Raw genomic sequence first — 21,494 nt, forward strand, 5'->3', positions numbered from 1 at the left:
CTGGAAGAGCAGCCAGTGCTCTTAACCACTGAGCCATCTCCTCAGCCCCAAACCAGATCTTTTGAGCTGGGAAAAAACATGCCTTTCATCTGGGTCTTGAGGTGGAAAGACACACCTTTAATCTGCCACACCTTCTGCTGGAAGTCCATATAAGGACATGGAAGAAGGAAGCTTTTGCTTTTTGCCTGCTTGCTCTCACCTTGCTGGCAAATCCCTTCCTTCACTGGCATTAAAGTCCACTTCTTCAGGATCCCAGTGTATACGGAAGGCCAGCTGAGACATCCAGTCGGTGGACTGAACAACTTCTGAATTGTTTGACTTTCTGTTCACAGACAGCCATTGCTGGATTAGCTGGACCACAGCCTGTAAGTTACCCTAGTAAACACCCTTTCTGTATATACAGAGAGTCATCTATAAGCTGTGTTATTCTAGAGAGTCCTGACTAATACAAATTTTCTTCATTAGCTGAATTTTAAGTAGTAAAATAACATATTTATAAAGAAGTGTCCCTAAATTCTATTGCCTGTACCCTTGCACTGTCTGTGTGGGAAGGAGAGTGGTGGTCCTGCCCCCACATGCCCGGGCCAGACTAAGGAGCCTGCATCCACTTTAGTCTTTGCCACTCACTTCTGAGTCTACTGCCACACTGCCCCAGGTGCCCTTGTGAAACACACGGGAATCTATGTGGGTGGTACTGCTGCAGGGGAGGTTGTCCATCGGGAGAGGGAAAGGTCTCCAGGTTAGCTGGTAGAAACAAAGTGAGCAAGGCTGGCAAGTGGAGAAAGGAATAAACCCTTCAACAACACCTGGGGAGTGACAAGCCTGGGAAGGCGAGCGAGCAGCAGAATATCCACACAAGAAGACCGCTAAGAGGCTGCCTTGCACTCACTCTTAGGAATGAGGACATGGAGAATATGTGAGCAACTGAGCAGGAACAGTGAGGGTTTCTACAAAGGCTGTTATGCTGTGCTGGTTGCCATGGAAATAGTACTCCCCTATACACACACACACACACACACACACACACACACACACACACACACCCCACCCCCGACAGGACAGGAGTGTATAAAAGAAAACAAATGTGCACAGAGGATGTGGCAGCATCTGTGGGTAGGACAATGTATCTTCTAGCTAGCATTATCTTGAGGAGCCTGGGGAGGAACTGGCAAGGGAATGTGCGCTGTTGGTAGAATGGGAAGAAATCCAGGGGCTCCGGGAACTGCATAAATGCTGCTCTGACTCCACCTGCCACCATCATGACCTGGATGGGACAGGCTGGGAACCTGTGATCATTTGTTCTATTGGCTTGAGCATTGCTCTGGATGGCACCTGCAAGTCGGATGGCTCGTTAGATTCTGACTTTTGCCCACCCAGGAAGCTTGGGGTGGTTAGAACTTCCCTCAGGCACAAAGTCAAAGGATCATCATTACTGTCTGCTTAAAGGCTCAGACTTGTCCTAAAAGGTCCTGAAGTTCTAAATCATTAGTTCCTTGCTCGTCTAGGCTTGTCTCCTTTTCAGATCCCCTACCTGATAGAGTCCATCTTCAGGCTAATGTCCAACTTGGGCCCAGCAGAACGGCTCCCGCAAAGAAGGGTAGCAAGAAGAAGAAGGGCCGTTCTGCCATCAACGAGGTGGTGACCCGAGAATACACCATCAACATTCACAAGCGCATCCATGGAGTGGGCTTCAAGAAGCATGCCCCTAGGGCACTCAAAGAAATCTGGAAATTTGCCATGAAGGAGATGGGGACTCCAGATGTGCTCATTGATACCAGGCTCAATAAAGCCATTTGGGCCAAAGGAATAAGGAATGTTCCATACCGTATCTATGTACATTTGTCTAGAAAACGTAATGAGGACGAGGACTCACCAAACAAGCTCTACACATTAGTAACTTACATACCTGTTACCACAGTCAAAAATCTACAGACAGTCAAAATGGATGAGAACTAAGCTGCTGAGTGTCAAATACAGTTGGAGAACTACCAAAAAATGCAGAGTTTGCCTGTGAGCTCCATTCTCATCCCTCTGCTGCCTGCTCAACCCTGGCTCTCTGAGGTCATGGCCTTCACAGGTAGTGTTCTCTTAAACCACTATTTTGGAAGTGGTTTGTTGACCCCAGGTTCCCTGGAACCCCTTCAGAAGACCCATGAGGTCAGGCTTGTGTTCATAATACATATGTTCACCTTTCATTCTCTCAGACTTTCATGAGTGTATTTAACAAAAAAAATGTCAGCTGGTGTGGTTTTAGATTCTACACTACAACTAATTTCAAGAAACTACTCTGTGTCAAGTTTCATGTACTGTCAAAGAAGACTCTACGTAAGAAAGCTGCTACAGATGCCTCTCATTTCCCCAGCTACACGTATTCGTGTATCTATGTGGTATCTATGTACAGCCCAATCAACACATCCCATGGCTGGAAATGCAGCTCAGTGGTAAAGCAATTGCCTAGCATGCCCAGGACCCTGTGTTCAATACCCAGCATTACCCCACTCCCCAAAATCACCACAGACTGAACAAAGGAAAATCAGGAATCCAGGAATGTTATATTAAAGCAGACACTAAGTAGATTTGCAAAATTTAAGACAGAAATGCTGCTTTCACTAATTTTTATTATCGATAAAATAAATTTTTTCTGGTTTCAAGAAAGGGTCTCTCTGTGTCGTCCCGGCTGTCCTGGAGCTCAATCTGTAGACCAGACTGGCCTTGAACTCAGAGATCTGCTGGCCTCTGTCTCCCAAGCACTGGGATTAAAGGTGTGCGCCACCACTGCCTGGCTTGATAAAATCAATTTTAATAAAATAGCTTATATCAACACAGTATGAATTTGTTTTTGTTTTTTGTTAACAAATATTTTTTAAGTTCTTCACTTTAGCTCCTAGTGCAGTAACTCATGATATTTCTAGCCCACAAGAAGCTCTCTGAAGTTCTCAGTTTATTCCTGAGTGTGTGAGGAAGATTCCTGAGACCAAAAAGCTTGAGAGATCATGCTCAGCTGGCAGACTGGTTAATTTGCAGACGCCTGCACGGTTGCACACAGATTCTTCCACATTATTGATCTTTCTGTAGCCTGTTCCCCACCACCTCACTGCACCCTTCATGGAGGCTGTTGATTTCAAGCTTTCCACCTTATATCCTGTGTCTGTCCCAATGTAGAAATCCCACGTGGATGAAAAGGGAAAAATAAGCCCATGTGGATAGAGGAGTGAATGACCTACAAACACTAACAGGAGGAATGGGTATATCCACGCATTTTCAGTGGGGGTATGTGTGTGTGTACATGTTTATGTGTGCATAGATGAGTGTGTGTGCATGTGTGTGCGGACCAGAGGTCAACGTTAGCTGTTGCTCCTCATGACTCCGCATACTTTCTTCCTTTTTTTTGTCAGAAAAATTTGTGGAAATTTAATTATGAGTTACAGGTACACACACACACACACACACACAAACACATATTTGTGTGTCTGTCTATATGTTTCTCTCTCTCTTCCTACCAAACACTGACTCAACTAAGCAAGGCACACATGAGCTCACAGAGACTGACGCAGTAAGCACGGAGCCTACACTGGACTGTGCCAAGTCCTCTGATAGATATTATAGCTTTTAGCTTAGTATTTTTATGGAACTCCTGAGTGTAAGAACAAGTGTGTCTCTGATTCCTGTGCCTGCTCTTGGGACTCTTTTCCTTCTGTTGGGCTGCTGTGTCCAACTCTGACATGATGGGTTTCACTTTCTTCTCTTGAGACAGTCTCTGGCTTGCTTGAGGCTGGCCAAGTGGGTTAGATTGAACAGCCACTGAGCCCTATGGGCCCTCTAGTCTCCACCTCTCCACTACCGGAGCTACTGGCCCACAGTGCATGAGTTCTGGTCATCAAACTCATGTTCTCACACTTGCACAGCAAGTGCTTTACCAATGAACAGTTCTCCAGCCCCGTTTATTTCTGAGACTCTGATTTGAATACAGGATAGAAAAACACATATACATGGGCTTGTTTGTTCTTTTCTTTATTTCTTTTTTCTTTTTTTTTAATCCCAGCACTTGTGAGGCAGGCAGGTGGATCTCTATGAGTTTGAGGTCAGTATGGGCTACAGAGTGAGTTCCAGGAACAGCCAGGGCTACACAGAGAGAAACCCTGTCCTGAAAAACCATATAACAACAACAACAACAACAACAACAACAATAATAATAATAATAATAATAATAAAAAGTTCAAACAAAAACTTCACCTAAGTAGGCTGGTCATGGTGGCACATGCCTTCAATCTCAGCACTCAGGTGGTAGACACAGGCAGATCTCTGGAGTTTGAAGCCAGCCTGGTCTACATAGAGAGTTTCAGACCAGCCAGAACTATGTACTAAGATCCTATCTCTAAATAAGTAAATAAACTAACCTAAGGGACAATTTTGTTTCTATTCAAAGTTCAGAGAAACTCTTGTAAGCGAATAACCAGGGAATACATCCTGCTGAGAGACACCATGAATGTGGCCAAAGGAACTTGTTCCAGGACTGCAATGTGGCCTGGACAGAGCTCTGAACAGAGAAAGAAAAACAAGCACACATAAAACACAAAACACCCTATTGTGAGGATGAACAGACGGCCACATGGTTGAGCTAAGGCCAGCCAACGAGTGTGGCTTCTCCACCCTGATCCCTTCAAAGTGCCATCCAAGGCAGACTGCGATCCAGAACGCTGGCCAGAGTTGCCGTGTTTGCTTTCCAGTTTCATGGCTTCCTTCAACCCCCTTGTGAGCAAAGCTGCCTTTCTGCATGTGTGGGAACATGAGTGTCCAAGGCTCGGGGAGCAGAAAAGCCACTACACACAGCATGCCACGTCCAGGCCCAGGTTGAGGTCTCCCTGTCCCCTTTGTCCCTAACACATTGCCCAGTAAAATGAGGAAGAAAGGGTGATGGTAGTTTGGGGTGTCTGAAGAGACACTAGGACCAAGCATTTAACTGGGGGCTGGCTTACGGTTTCAGAGGGTTAGCTCATGATCATCATGGTGGGAAGCATGACACTGGAGCAGTAGCTGAGAGCTTACATATGATCCACAGTGAGAGGCAGAGAGAGTTAACTGGGAACAGCATGGGCCTTTGAAACCTCAAAGCCCACCTCCAGTGACACACCTCCTCCACCAAGGACACACCTCCTCCACCAAGGACACGCCTTCTCCAACAAGGACACACCTCCCCAACAAGGACACACCCCCTCCAACAAGGACACACCTCCTCCAACAAGGACACACACCTCCTCCAACAAGGACACACCTTCTCCAACAAGGACATACCTCCTCCAACAGGGACACACCTCCTAATCCTAATCCTTCTCAAACAATTCACCCACTGGGGACTGAACATGCAAATGTATGAGCCTATGGGGGCCATTCTCATTCAAACCACCACATGGGGATCAATGCCTTTGGCAAAATAGGTGTCTACCTCTAGTCTCAGAAGTTTCAGAGTTACCAATTCAGATGGTGAGTGTGTATGTATGAGAGACAGACAGACAGACTAGGAGCCAAGAGAAGAAAAGAGAAGGTATACATTTTTCCAGTTAAGCCAGGGATAGCTCAACCCCAAACCAGCATTATCAAAAACTCCTTGTGGGGCTTCAGACATAGCTCCATGATGCAGAGCTCCCCTAGTGTGTGAAAGGCCCTGGGTTCCATCCCTAACATTATAAAACAGTATGAGGCGTGGCTTCATAAACCCAACTATGCAGTCACAGATGGTTATGTAGAAAGCATCAAGATATGTTCAGTTATTTATATATATTTAAACATATATAATGTTAATCAGATAAATATCTTGAAATTATTTTTTTAACCCAAATGTTTAGCCAATGTGCTAAACATTTCCCAGTTCTTTTCAATGCATGCAGAAGTCTTATGTTTATGGCACTATGACTCTCAGGAGACTAAGACAGGGTCACTGTTAACATCAGTACAGACCCTGCCCTATCAGAACAGGTTCTTCAGTCCTTTGGTCCTTGGCTGTAATTTGTGGTCCCCAGGTATCTGTCCGAAGAGCTCAGGTTCTAACAGCTACCCACAAGCTGTAAAGTAAAATGTTTTCAGATACTGTCATGCAAACTGGTACTAAAGCTAGTGTTTACTGTACTTAGAATTTACAGAAATTGCCTCATTAACTTCCCTGAAAATGCTCCAAGGCCAACATTTCTATGTCCATTTTACAGACAAAGGAACTGAGCTTCAGAGAGGTTACCCATAGGAAACAGCAGCAGGACTAGAATCCACATCAGAAAGGTCACCCAGCAAGAAACAGCAGCACAACTTGAATTCAGACTCACACCAAAATACATTCTTGCCACTTTGGCCAGCCTGCTTGTCAGACCAGACAGTTTGCTGGTATTCTGTGTGTTTTGTGGCATTTTCTTTCTGAAGAAAATATGTTCCCTAGATGGAAATAACTGAGACCTGCCACTTTCCATTCCCGTGATCCACCACTATGCCATGCTTTCCCTACAACACCACATCCTGGAATATGGGCAGACAGACTTATCCAGACAAGTTTAATACTTTTTTCTTCTCAGAACACCCCTGTCTGTCCAGGAAGTCCAGCAGGGACTTTTCAGAAGAAAAACCTTTGCCCTGTGTATTGGAGCAAAGTTATGAGTATACATTAAGCCCAAGGCTATAAAATAGAAGCTTAACTGTAATTTGAAAACCTGGATATTTCCCATCCTCAGTCCAGATGTGCTAATCACCAGTGGGATCCCCCAGTCCCCAGCACAGCCAGCAGAGATCCCAGAAGCAGGAGCCTCCCCAGCCCAGGTGCTCTGGTCCAGGGCCTTGCTGACGCCTGCTGGTGCGGGCACCCCTCACTCACCTAGCAGTGCAGTCTGAGGATGGGTCCGGACACGGCGGCCTCTGGAGGGAAACCTGGCTTGGGGATGATCTCTGGCTCCGACTGGCAGAAGGAGAACCAACTGCCCAAGCATTAGCAAGCACACCACCAGCATCTTCTCCATTTTCAAGGGGAGCAGGGCTGTGGTCGTGGCTATAATACAACACAAGAAAGGCAAGTGAGATTTCTGGGTACCCTGACATCCAGGGTACTGCAGCACCATTGCCCTGATTTTTTAGGTCCCAAACATGCCATTTGTCTGTTTACCCCTTCCAAACTTGAGGATGAGTTGGCCAGGTCCTCTAGAGTACACATTTTGGGTTTTGTGGATTTTTTTTTTTTTGGTTTTGATTTTTTAGTTTTTCAAGATAGGGTTTCTTTGTGTAGTCCTGGTTGTCCTGGAACTAGCTCTGTAGACCAGACTGGTCTCAAAAATCACAGAGCTCCACCTGCTTTTGCCTCCCGAGTGATTAAAGGCATGTATGCGCCACCACTGCCCAGCATCTGGAGTACTCTTGAGCTGGCAGGGGCCATGGGAAAGTCTATCATCACCTTGGGTCACCAATCTACCTTGAAGGTTTTTATCAACTCAATTTTTCATCAATTAATCATAGGCACATTCTACATCTTAGATTTGAATGTGGAGGGATCTGAGAATTCCAGGTAATAATGGTCTTTTTGCCTATCAATAGCAGATTGTACAAGTTAGTAGACATTAGTGTCCCTGGAAATCAATTTGGAGCTGACATGGTGGTGTGACAGGAGCAGTTGTACCCCATCCCAGTCTCTGCATGCTTTTTATTTTGATAGAGTATTGCTATGTAACCCAGGTTGGCCGTGAGCTCATCATCCTCCTGCCTCAGCTTGTTGTGTCCTACCACAACCAACCTGGACTCATTTATTAAGAGGAAGCATGGCGGTAGACGGGCCCAGCGGCGGCAGCCGACAGAGATATTCAGGCCCGGCAGCAGCCGGCAGAGACATTCAGTCCCAGCGGCGGCCCACAGAGGTAGACAGGCCCGGCGGCAGAGACAAGCAGACGCAGGTAGGCCTGCGGCGGGGGCCGGTGGAGGTAGACGGGCCCAGCGGCGGCAGCTGACAGGGATATTCAGACCCAGCGGCAGCCGGCAGAGACATTCAGGCCCAGCGGCGGCCCACAGAAGTAGACGGGCCCAGCGGCGGCCCGCTGAGGTAAACGGGCCTGGCGGCAGCGGCCAACAGGGACATTCAGGCCCGGCAGCAGCCGGCAGAGACATTCAGGCCCAGCGGTGGCCCACAGAGGTAGACAGGCCCAGCGGCAGAGACAAGCAGACGCAGGTAGGCCTGCGGCGGCGGCCCGCGGAGGTAGACGGGCCCAGCAGCAGCCCGCTGAGGTAGACGGGCCCAGCGGCGACAGCCTACAGGGATATTCAGGCCCGGAGGCAGCCGGCAGAGACATTCAGTCCCAGCGGCGGCCCACAGAGGTAGACAGGCCCGGCGGCAGAGACAAGCAGACGCAGGTAGGCCTGCGGCGGCGGCCCGCGGAGGTAGACGGGCCCAGCAGCAGCCCGCTGAGGTAGACGGGCCCAGCGGCGGCAGCCGACAGAGATATTCAGGCCCGGCGGCAGCCGGCAGAGACATTCAGGCCCAGCGGCGGTCCACAGAGGTAGACAGGCCCGGCGGCGAAGACAAGCAGACGCAGGTAGGCCTGTGGCGGCGGCCTGTGGAGGAAGACGGGCCCAGCGGCAGCCCGCTGAGGTAGACGTGCAGCGGCCGACAGGGACATTCAGGCCCGGTGGCGGCCCCCAGAGGCAGACAGACCCAGCGGCAGCTGACAGGGACATACAGGCCCGGCGGCGGACCGCAGAGGTAAACAGGCCCAGGGACGGAGACAAGCAGACACAGCTTGGAACAGGGACGCCCCTAACCCCAACATCTGGGGAAGAAGCTATCTCCATGGGTCAGAACCAGAACGAATCTGAACACTCCGTCTGAGGACAACCCAGGGCCCAGCTGCTGATCCTGTGAAACCCAACAACTTGGAGGTGTTGGTGAGACTACCCTGCTCAGCTGAAACCCATCTGGGAGAGGATTCAGATGCCTACAGTTTAAAGTCTGAAGAAACAAGATCAGCTGAGGAGTTGACAAATGAACAAAAAGTGACCTGAGAACACAGAAGAAGGCGCTACCCAGACACCAAACCAGATCACCAGAATCATAAGTATATAATTCACCGATCGAAATCAGCTGCCCCTGAAGAAATAGCCCAAAAGCACCAATTTAACCAAGAACCCCTACTAAACCAAGACTAAAAATTAGAACAAGAGAGGCACTCTCAGACACAGACACCACCTGCACCTCACAGAGGAAGAGATGAGTAGGCGCCAGTGCAAAAATACAGGCAACAACATAAAGACCTATATGGCAACATCAGAACCTAGTGATTCTACACCTGCAAGACCTAAACATACCATGACAGAAGAAACAGAAGAAATCAACCCTAAAAATGACATTAAGAAGATGATAGAGGCCCTTAAAGAAGAAATAAAACATTCCCTCAATGAGGAAATAAAAACTTTCCTTAAAGAGGAATTGAAAAACTACCTTAAAGAGGAAATAAAAACTTTCCTTAAAGAGGAAATAAAAAACTCCCTTAAAGAGGAAATAAAAACTTCCCTTAAAGAGGAAATGAAGAACTCCATTAAAGAGGAAATAAAAAACTCCCTTAAAGAAATGGAAGAAAAAACGAACAAAAAATGGGAAGAAATCAAAGAAAGCCAAGAAAAAGCAATTAAACAGATGAAAGAAACATTCCAAGATCTGAAAAATGAATTTGAGACAATAAAGAAAACACATGCTGAGGGAATGCTGGAAATAGAAATCCTGACAAAACGAACAGGAACTACAGAAACAAGCATAACCAACTGATTGCAAGAGATGGAACAGAGAATATCTGACACTGAAGACACGATAGAGAAAATAGATTCGTCAGTCAAAGAAAACAATAAAGACAAAAAAGTCCTAACACAAAACGTCCAGGAAATTTGGGACACCATGAAAAGACCAAACCTAAGAATAATAGGGATAGAAGAAGGAGAAGAATACCAACTCAAAGGCACAGAAAATATATTCAACAAAATCATAGAAGAAAACTTTCCTAACCTAAAGAAAGAAATACATATGAAGATACAAGAAGCTTACAGAACACCGAATAGGCTGGATCCAAAAAAAAAAGTCCCCTCGCCACATAATAATCAAAACACTAAACACACAGAATAAAGAAAAAATATTAAGAGCTGCAAAGGAAAAGGACCAAGTAACATATAAAGGTAAACCCATCAGAATAACACCAGACTACTCAATAGAGACTATGAAAGATAGAAGATCATGGACAAACCTCATGCAGACACTAAGAGACCATGGATGCCAACCCAGACTATTATACCCAGCAAAACTCTTAATCACCATAGGCGGAGTAAACAAAATATTCCAGGATAAAACCAGATTTAATCAATACCTGTCCACAAACCCAGCCCTACAGAAAGCACTAGAAGGGAAAATTCAACCCAAAGAAGCTAAACACATCCATGAAAAATCAAGCAATAGATAATCCTACACCAACATACACCACAGAAGGACAACACAACACAACCAAAAAAATAACAGGAATTAACAATCACTGGTCATTAATATCCATCAATATCAATGGTCTCAACTCACCTATAAAAAGACACAGACTAACAGAATGGATTAGAAAACAGGACCCATCCATATGCTGCATACAAGAAACACACCTTAACTCCAAAGACAGACACTACCTCCGAGTAAAGGGCTGGGAAAAGGTTTTCCAAGCAAATGGACCTAAGAAACAAGCTGGTGTAGCTATCCTAATATCTAATAAAATAGACTTCAAACTAAAATCAATCAAAAGAGACCAGGATGGACATTACATATTCATCACAGGAAAAATCCACCAAGATGAAGTCTCGATTCTAAACATTTATGCTCCAAATACAAAAGCACCCACATTCATAAAAGAAACACTACTAAAGTTTAAAACGCACATCAAACCCCACACATTAGTAGTGGGAGATTTTAACACACCACTCTCACCAAAAGATAGATCTACCAGACTGAAACTTAACAAAGAAATAAAGGACCTAACAGATGTTATGACTCAAATGGACCTAATAGATATATACAGAATATTCCATCCTAACACAAAAGAATATACCTTCTTCTCAGCACCCCATGGAACCTTCTCAAAAATTGACCACATGCTTGGACACAAAACAAATCTCAACAGATACAAAAAAATTGGAATAACCTCCTGTATTTTATCAGACCACCAAGCCTTAAAGTTAGAACTCAATAACAACAAAAATTATAGAAAACCCACAAACTCATGGAAACTGAATAATACCCACCTGAAACATCAATGGGTCAAGGAAGAAATAAAGACAGAAATTAAAGAGTTCCTAGAATTCAATGAAAATGAAAGTACAACATACCCAAACTTATGGGACACTATGAAAGCAGTGCTAAGAGGAAAATTCATAGCTCTAAATGCACACATAAAGAAGATGGAGCAATCCCATACCAATGAATTAACAGCACAACTGAAAGCTCTAGAACAAAAAGAAACAAACTCACCCAGGAGAAATAGACGCCAGGAAATAATCAAATTGAGGGCTGAAATCAACGAAATAGAAAACAAGAGAACAATACAAAAAATCAATGAAACAAAGAGTTGGTTCTTTGAAAAAATCAACAAGATAGACAAACCACTAGCCAAATTAACCAAAAGGCAAAGAGAGAGCACCCAAATTCACAAAATCAGAAATGAAAAGGGAGACATAACAACAGACAATGAGGAAATCCAGAGAATCATCAGATCATACTTCAAAAACCTGTACTCCACAAAAATGGAAAACCAGGAAGAAATGGACAATTTTCTGGATAAATACCAAATACCAAAATTAAATCAAGACCAGATAAACCATTTAAATAGACCAATAACCCCTAAAGAAATAGAAACAGTCATCAAAAGTCTCCCAACTAAAAAAAGCCCAGGACCAGATGGTTTCAGTGCAGAATTCTACCTGACTTTCAAAGAAGAACTAATACCAATCCTCTTCAAAGTGTTCCACACAATAGAAACAGAAGGAACACTACCAAACTCTTTTTATGAGGCTACAATTACCCTGATACCCAAACCACACAAAGATGCAACAAAGAAAGAGAACTACAGACCAATCTCCCTCATGAACATTGATGCAAAAATACTCAACAAAATATTGGCAAACCGAATCCAAGAATACATCAAAACAATCATCCATCACGACCAAGTAGGATTCATCCCAGGGATGCAAGGATGGTTCAACATACGGAAATCAGTCAATGTAATACACCATATAAACAAACTGAAAGAAAAAAACCACATGATCATCTCCCTAGATGCTGAAAAAGCCTTTGACAAAATCCAACACCCCTTCATGATAAAGGTCTTAGAAAGAATAGGAATACAAGGAACATTTCTAAACATAATAAAAGCAATTTATAGCAAGCCAACAGCAAACATCAAATTAAATGGAGAGAAACTCAAAGAGATACCACTAAATTCAGGAACAAGACAAGGCTGTCCACTCTCCCCATATTTATTCAATATAGTACTAGAAGTTCTAGCTAGAGCAATAAGACAACAAAAGGAGATCAAAGGGATACAAATTGGCAAGGAAGAAGTCAAACTTTCACTATTTGCAGATGATATGATAGTATACATAAGTGACCCCAAAAACTCTACCAGGGAACTTCTACAGCTGATAAACTCCTTCAGTAAAGTGGCAGGATACAAGATCAACTCAAAAAAATCAGTAGCCCTCCTATACACAAATGATAAAAGGGCTGAGAAAGAAGTCAGAGAAACATCACCCTTTACAATAGCCACAAATAATATAAAATACCTTGGGATAACACTAACTAAACAAGTGAAAGACCTTTTTGATAAGAACTTTAAATCTCTAAAGAAAGAAATTGAAGAAGATATCAGAAAATGGAAGGATCTCCCATGCTCATGGATAGGTAGGATTAACATAGTAAAAATGGCAATCTTACCAAAAGCAATCTACAGATTCAATGCAATCCCCATCAAAATCCCAACACAATTCTTCACAGACTTGGAAAGAAAAATACTCAACTTTATATGGAAAAACAAAAGACCCAGGATAGCTAAAAGAATCCTATACGATAAAGCAACCCTTGGAGGCATCACCATCCCGGACCTCAAACTCTACTATAGAGCTATAGTAATAAAAACAGCTTGGTACTGGTATAAAAACCGACATACGGACCAATGGAATCGAATTGAAGACCCTGACATTAATCCATGCACATATGAACACCTGGTTTTTGACAAAGGAGCCAAAACTATACAATGGAACAAAGAAAGTATCTTCAACAAATGGTGCTGGCATAACTGGATGTCAATATGTAAAAGATTACAAATAGATCCATATCTGTCACCATGCACAAAACTCAAGTCCAAGTGGATCAAAGACCTAAACATAAATCCAGTTACACTAAACCTAATAGAAAAGAAGATAGGAAGCACTCTTGAACGCATTGGCACTGGAGACCATTTCCTAAATAAAACACCGACAGCACAGACCCTGAGCACAACCATTAATAAATGGGACCTCTCAAAACTGAGAAGCTTTTGCAGGGCAAAAGACACAGTCAATAAGACAAAAAGACAGCCAACAGATTGGGAAAAGATCTTCACCAACCCCACATCTGACAGAGGATTGATCTCCACAATATATAAAGAACTCAAGAAACTAGACATCAAAGCACTGAACAGTCCAATTAAAAAATGGGCTAAAGAGCTAAACAGAGAATTCACAAAACAAGAACTACAAATGGCTGAAAGACATTTAAAGAAATGCTCAACATCCTTAATCATCAGAGAAATGCAAATCAAAACGACTCTGAGATACCACCTTACACCTGTTAGAATGGCTAAGATCAAAAACACCAATGACAACCAATGTTGGAAAGGATGTGGAGCAAAGGGAACACTCCTCCACTGTTGGTGGGAATGTAAACTTGTACAACCACTATGGAAATCAGTATGGCGGTTTCTCAGAAAATTAGGAATCAAACTACCTCAAGACCCAGCCATCCCACTCTTGGGCATATACCCAAAGAATGCTGATACATACCATAAAGATACATGCTCAGCTATGTTCATAGCAGCACTATTTGTAATAGCCAGAACCTGGAAACAACCTAGATGCCCATCAATGGAAGAATGGATGAAAAAAAATGTGGTACATATACACAATGGAGTACTACTCAGCAGAGAAAAACAATGAAAGCATGAAATTTGCAGGCAAATGGATGGAACTAGAAAATATCATCCTGAGTGAGGTAACCCAAACCCAGAAAGACAGTTATGGTATGTACTCACTCATTGGTGGATTCTAGATATAAAATGAACAATCAGACCACAACCCATAGAACCATAGAGGCTATATATATATAGCATGGAGGTCCGTAGGACGACTGTGGCATATAATAAATTTCAGTTTTACTCAATTATTGAAAAAAAATAGCCAAATGAATGGAAACACATGAACTATGAACCAAAGACTGAGGGGCTCCCAGCTGGATCAGGCCCTCTGAATAGGTGAGACAGTTGATTGGCTTGATCAGTTTGGGAGGCATTTAGGCAGTGGGACCAAGTCCTGTGCTCATTCCATGAGTTGGCTGTTTGAAACCAGGAACTTATGCAGGGACACTTGGCTCAGTCTGGGAGGAAGGGACTGGACCTCCCTGGACTGAGTCTACCAAGTCGATCACAGTCCTCGGGGGAGGACTTGTCCTGGAGGAGATGGGAATGGAGGGTGGGCTGGGGGTAAGGGGAGGGCGTGGGAGGGGGGAGAATAGGGGAACCCATGGCTGATATGTAGAACTGAATGGTATTGTAAAATAAAAAATATATATCACAAAAAAAAAAGAAAAAAAGAGGAAAAAAAAAAAAAAAAAGAGGAAGCATGGCACAGTGACCAGTGCTGGGACTCTGCTACACTGAGTCCCCATACCAGATATATCTAAGTGCTTTTCATTCATTTAACTAACATTCTTTCTGCATTCCCAAAGGCTTAGTGAGGCTTACTAGCTTGACCAAGGTCACATATAGCATCCATTAGCAGAAAACCAAATTGACCCAAAAAAGATCAGTTCCAGGAACTAAAACAAACAACTCCTCCGATCCTGAATAACCAAGTAAACCATTCCACAAATTGCTTTTAGGAACTGACCTGCTGATGAACTCAGGCCTGTCAACTGCTAAAGCCAGCCCACTTGTTACTCAGCATGAAAAGTATATTAAAAATAGAGATGTCTATTTGGTGCTTACTGTGTGCTAGGCACTGGGCTAAAGACTTGGAAAATACTAAGTGACCGAATTCTCACAATAACTCAAGAAGTAATTTGTCTAGTCATGTGGCTTATCAGGGTCATTCCTGACAGATAACTCTTATCCATCTCCCCCCCATTTAAATAGTTTACAATCTGCTAAATGAACTGGCTGCTCTTTATAGCTTTAACTCTGAGATTCCTTCTGAAAAGATAAAGGGAAAAAATTGGACTATCTGTGCTGTGGCTATGACTCTGCATGCTGTGAATGTGTTGCTCTGATTGGTTAATAAATAAAGTGCTGATTGGCCAGTAGCCAGGCAGGAAGTATAGGTGGGACAAAGAGAGAGGAGAATTCTAGGAACATGAAGGCTGAGTCAGGAGTCGCCAGCCAGACACAGAGGAAGCAAGATGTAAAAGTACCAGTAAGTCACAAGCCACAAGGCAACTTATAGATTAATAGAAATGGGTTAATTTAAGATATAAGAACAGATAGCAAGAAGCCTACCATGGACATACAGTTTATAAGTAATAAAAGTCTCTGTGTGTTTACTTGGGTCTGAGTGGCTGCAGGCCCAGGCAGGACTAGGGAAAACTCCAGCTACAATCTTGCCTCTTCTTCTTTTTTGAAAATTACTTTATTTTATGTGTGTGGGTGTTTTGCCTCCATGTATGTCTGTGCACATGAATGCAATATTTGAGAATCCAGAAGAAGGCATCAGATCCCCTGCACCTGGAGTTACAGGCAGCTGTGAGTTTCCATGTGGGCGCTGGGAACTGAACCCTGGTCCTCTGCAAGAGCCGCCAGCGCTCTTAACTGCTGAGCCATCTTTCCAGCCCTTCCTCTTTTTCTAATCTCCAAATCTATTACTTGCTTTCATAGTTTCTTGATAGTAATCACACAATTTGACATGCTACTCTAAATGCATGGCGCCATCCATAAGTGAATTCTATTATTTTATCTTTCTGTGTCTGACTTGTTTCATGTAGTAGAATGTCCAGGTCAATCTGTTTTGTTCCATAATAAATAAAATACGGACTGAACTCAGGTTATCAGGCTTGGGGCAAGACCCTTACCCACTGAGCCACCCCACCGGCTGTTCTGTTGTTATTCTTAGTGTTCTTCATTTGAGCCGATTATGTATACGTGTTGATCTACGACTTTTAGAATTTATTTTTTGAAACAGGGTCTCACTATATAATTCCTGCTGACCTCACAAAGATGTCTTCCCACCTCTGCCTTCCGAGTGCTGGGATTAGAGGGATGCACCTCCGTGCCCGGTGATGCTCTAAGATTGAAAATGGTTTAAACACAACTTTACTGAACTGTGGTGATATTTTGTTCATGATCTACAAATAAAGCTTGCCTAGAGATCAGAGTGCAGAGCTAATCACTAGTTAACCATAAACGTCAGGCAGTGGTGGCACACACTTTTAATCCCAACACTTGGAATCTTATGCCTTTAATCCCAGCACAGAGAGGTGGAGACAGGAAGTGATATGACTGGAAAGAGATAAGATGGATGGAGACAGGAGCTCGGTCCTTTCAGGCTGAGGAGTTGGCGAGGTAAGAGGTAGCTGTGGCTTGTTCCTTTGTCTCTCTGATCTTTCAGCATTTACACTGATATCTGGCTCCGGATTTTTATTATTAAGACCTATTAGAATTTAAGCGTCATCTGGCATCCAACTTTTGGAGCAAGAATTCACAAAAAATTCCACTTGCCTGTGGCCTTGCAGTCATTGGAACAGGCCGGAACTGCATGTGGCTGGAGTCACTACCCTGCCGGCTAATGTTTTTCTTTCTTTTCCTCAAGCCTCTGAGTGAGTTGGAATTTTTTGGTTGCAGCCTATCTGCAACAAACTCCATAGGCTTTTTGTTTTGTTTTGTTTTGGTTTGGTTTTATTTTTTGAGATAGGGTTTCTATGTGAAACAGTCCTGGCTGTTCTGGAACTCACTAGTAGACCAGGCTGTCCTCAAACTCACAGAGATCCGCCTGCCTCTGCCTCCCAAATGCTGGGACTACAGGTGTGTGCCACCACCGCCTGGCCTCCATAGGCTTTTGGGCTCCAAAAACCGCAGGAGTCAGCCACTTTCGAAAATTCCCCTGTGCAGACAGCTGGCTCTTAGGCTTCTTCTCTCCCAGTGGATGGTGGGCTCTCCCTGGACCCCCTCCTCAGCCTGCTGCCACACCAGGTGCTGCCGGGGAACTGCTCTGGCTCCTGCTGTTCTCACAGAGCAGTCAGCTCCACACTTCATGACGGTGAATCATCACCGTTGGCAGATTTGGTGAGACAGTTGGGAATTCTTAAAGGGAGGAATTAGTTAAAAGAGACAGTTTTTTCCCACATTAAAAAATGGGAAACAACCTGGGCGGCAGTGGCACATACCTTTGATCCCAGACTCAGGAGGCAGAGCCAGGCAGATCTCTGTGAATTCGAGGCCAGCCTGATCTACAGAGTGAGATCCAGGACAGGCACCAAAAGTACACAGAGAAACCCTGTCTCAACCCCCCCCCAAAAAGACTATTACAATGGAGAGAGTTAGGTTTCTGTATGCTAATATGCTGGACAGTTTGAAAATAGAACAATTAAATCAGAGCATAATTAATTTAGATGGGATTTACATAATTATAAATATTATTTGTTTGATCATTTTTGTTTTATCATTTAAAAAGTTGGTTAATATGAGTGCCAAGATAAAAGTTTTAGAAAAACTTACTAAAACAGATCATAGAGATATTCAGACTCAGACAGTAGAATTTAAAAGAGAACCAATCTCAGCATTGCATTACAAGGCTAGAGAGCAGCAGCCTAAGGTTTTCAAACAGCCAATCTTAATTTATCCAGTAACCTTCAGGAACTACCAAATGATAGATGTCCCCCAGGCTGTGTAAGAGCTGAATGGACTCATGTGTAAATGTTAGATTTGAGGAAATTCAAGGAAGCGATAATCTCATATGGCATGCATTCACCTTTTGTGAAGCAGATGTTAAACTCATGGTCAACTTGTAATAGAATTATCCCTCAAGACTGGAGAAACATGGTTACAGCAGTCTTAGAGCCTGGTCCTCAATTACAGTGGAGGACCTGGTGGAAAGATGAGGCTAAGACCACTGAACAACGAAGTAGGGCTAGAGGTATGGAAATCTTCCAAGACCAACCCCTTGGAGAGGGAGATTACACTAATGTACAAAGGCAATCTCTATATGATGACCACACCCTGGCTTTATGCCACACAGCAGCCTTGAATGCTTGGGACAGAATTGAAGAAGTAGGAAAGAAAACTGAGTCATTTACTAAAGTGATACAGGGCCCAAAAGAAACATTCACTTATTTCTTACAAAGATTGACTTCAGCAGCAAATAGAACCCAAATTCAGAAGCTAGACAAATAATAATTGAATCTCTGCTTTTTTCCTTTTAATTTATTTTACAATACCATTCAGTTCTACATATCAGCCACGGATTCCCTTGTTCTCCCCCCTCCTGCCTCCCTCTCCTTCCCCCCAGCCCACCCCCCATTCCCATCTCCTCCAGGGCAAAGCCTCCCCCGAGGACTGCGATCAACCTGGTAAACTCAGTCCAGGCAGGTCCAGTCCCCTCCTCCCAGACTGAGCCAAGAATCCCTGCATAAGCCCCAGGTTTCAGACAGCCAGCTCATGCACTAAGCACAGGACCTGGTCCCACTGCCTGAATGCCTCCCAAACAGATCAAGCCAATCAACTGTTTCACCCATTCAGAGGACCTGATCCAGTTGGGGGCCCCTCGGCCTTTGGTTCATAGTTCGAATGGAAACGAATGGAATCTCTGGTTTTTAAAAATCCTGATGCACAATGCAAAGGGTAGTTAGGCCATTAAAGGCAAGATCAGCACCCTTGGAAGACTAGATCCAAGATATAATCAACACTGAGTCTCGTAACCATGATGATGCTTGGATAGGAGAAGCAGTTATTAATCAAGAAATTTAAGTAAAGTGGCTCAAAGCCCTTATGATTCTGTCCAAAAGTCAGAATTATATGCTATTTTGATGGTATTAATGGATTTTACAGATCCTCTTTTTTTTTTTCCCTGAGACAAGGTTTTCTGTGTAGTTTTAGTGCCTGTCCTGGATCTCGATCTGTAGTTCAGACTGGCCTTGAATTCTCAGATGCGCCTGGCTCTGCCTCTTGAGTGTTGGGATTAAAGGCATGCTCCACAGCTGCCTGTTACAGAACCTCTTAAAATAGTACTGACTCTCAGTATACAGAAAGAGTTGTTTTACACATTGAAACTGCTGAATTTATTCCTGATGAGTCAAAATTAATTTCATTATTTATTCAGCTACAAGAAATATCAGGAATAGGAATCATCCCTTATATATAACACACATCTGATCCCATATGGGTTTGCCAGGCCCTCTAGCACAAGGTAATGATGAAATTGATCAATTATTGATAGGAAATGTGCTGGAGGCCTCAGAGTTTCATTAAAAAAAAAAAAACACCATGTCAATAACAAGGGTTTGAAAAAGGATTCTTCCATCACTTGGTAACAAGCCAAGGAAATTATAAGGAAATGTCCTGCTTGTTTTTTGCATAACCAAACTCCACTACCTACAGGAAGTAACCCAAAGGGTACTCAAAGGGATGGAATCTGGCAGATGGATGTGTTTCATTTTGTAGAATTTGGAAAATTAAAGTATGTACACCATACAATTGATACCTATTCAGGATTTCTGCTCTGAATTCTGAAAAAGATGATTCTGTAATCATGTATTTGCTAGAAGTTATTGTTGTCATGGGAATACCTGTACAAAATAAGACTGATAATGCTCAAGCATATGTCTCTAGTAAAATGAAACAGTTTTTTGCTTATTTCAATATAAAGTATATTACAGGTATACCTCACAGTCCTACAGGGCAAGCAGTTATAGAAAGATCAAACAGAACTCTAAAGGATGTGCTAAATAACCAGAAAGGGGTAACAAAGACTCTCAGAAATAGACTGCATAATGCTCTATTAATTTTGAATTTTCTAAATGCTAATGAGAAAGGACTAAATATCAGGTAACTAGACACTGGATAATAGAAAAAAATCTACAGAATTAAATCAGCTTGTATCCTTAAAAGATATGCTGACTTCAGAATGGAAACCATAATATGTGTTATGTTGGGGAAGAGGTTTTACCTTTGTTTACACAGCAGAAGAAAATCAGTGGATACCATCAAAATTGATAAAGGTTTGATTTGAAGAAGAGAGACTTCTTGATTATAAGAGGTGATAGTTCATCCAACAGCGTGGCTGTTCAATCTAAACAAACTTTAAGACTAACAAATGCTTTTCATTGATCAAATATAGATTGCCAAAATGGAACCTCCTCAAATTAGGGTTGGGGAAAGGTGTGGCTTTTATCTTTTCAGGATAATGAAGGCTGAGGAATCTGAAGACCACTAGACAAATGAGACATGTGAAGAAAAAGGACAAATCATCTAGAAAAAATGCTCCAAAAAAAGAGTAAGTTGGCCTATTGATATATCACATTTCTAACAGGATAAAATTTCATAAATCTCCTAAACATTTGTTTCTGCTGTTCTCTACAGACATATAATGCAAATGGTCTTTTTGTAGTCCCAGTCCAATTAAAAATTAAAGCTGGTTTTGGAGTTGAAGTGTGGCTCTCTCCTTCTCTAAACCCAAGCATGTTTGTTAAAGTAAAATCCAAAATCTCTGTCTCATGTCAGAAGAGTCACCTGATATGGAACAAAAGAAAACCCAAAATTTAGGGACTATTTTATTGCCACTGATCTTATAATCCTTTGGTTTTATTTTTACTCTTTAACACTTTTCTTAAGAATTTATAAGATCAATACTGTTCCTACTCAGTTGTTAGGATGTAGTTTCACATCCCATGTATTTACCATGACACATGCTCTGTGGTATGATGTGGCCAAGGGCACTTGTGGGGAACTGAACTGGTGAGGCCACCATCTTTCATATCAATCTCCCCCATTTGAAACCTTCCATCTAGAGGGAAGCTCGTTAAGACTCAGTAAAAACTCATAAGTCTCATATATATTAAACTTTTTGTCATGATATTAATGGTCATATAGAGTACTAGCTAATTTTTAAAAAAAAGCTTCATCTGAGCTGGAGGGATAGCTCAGCCATTAAAGGCTAGGCTCACAACCAAAAGTATAAAAAAAGGCTTCATCTAGCTTCCTGTACATGATTTCAGGTTTGAGTCTCTA

At 43.0% G+C, this 21,494-nt stretch overlaps 1 protein-coding gene and 1 pseudogene across 3 annotated transcripts in view; one reads left to right on the plus strand and one right to left on the minus strand.

Moving 5' to 3' along the window:
• Window positions 1-1,956, plus strand: part of LOC107401293 (large ribosomal subunit protein eL31 pseudogene) — a 30,411-nt pseudogene extending 28,455 nt beyond the window's left edge.
• The window catches only part of Matn2 (matrilin 2), a 152,093-nt gene that overhangs the window by 114,485 nt on the left and 16,114 nt on the right, over window positions 1-21,494 (minus strand). For all 3 annotated transcript variants that reach the window (XM_076555933.1, XM_076555932.1, XM_076555931.1), the window contains exon 2: window positions 6,854-7,024. In XM_076555933.1, coding sequence (XP_076412048.1) covers window positions 6,854-6,995 — 142 coding nt within the window. In that variant the 5' untranslated portion in view covers window positions 6,996-7,024. The remainder of the gene's footprint in view (window positions 1-6,853; window positions 7,025-21,494) is intronic.

Source organism: Peromyscus maniculatus, chromosome 20, assembly GCF_049852395.1.
Source record: "Peromyscus maniculatus bairdii isolate BWxNUB_F1_BW_parent chromosome 20, HU_Pman_BW_mat_3.1, whole genome shotgun sequence".
NCBI lineage: Eukaryota > Metazoa > Chordata > Mammalia > Rodentia > Cricetidae > Peromyscus > Peromyscus maniculatus.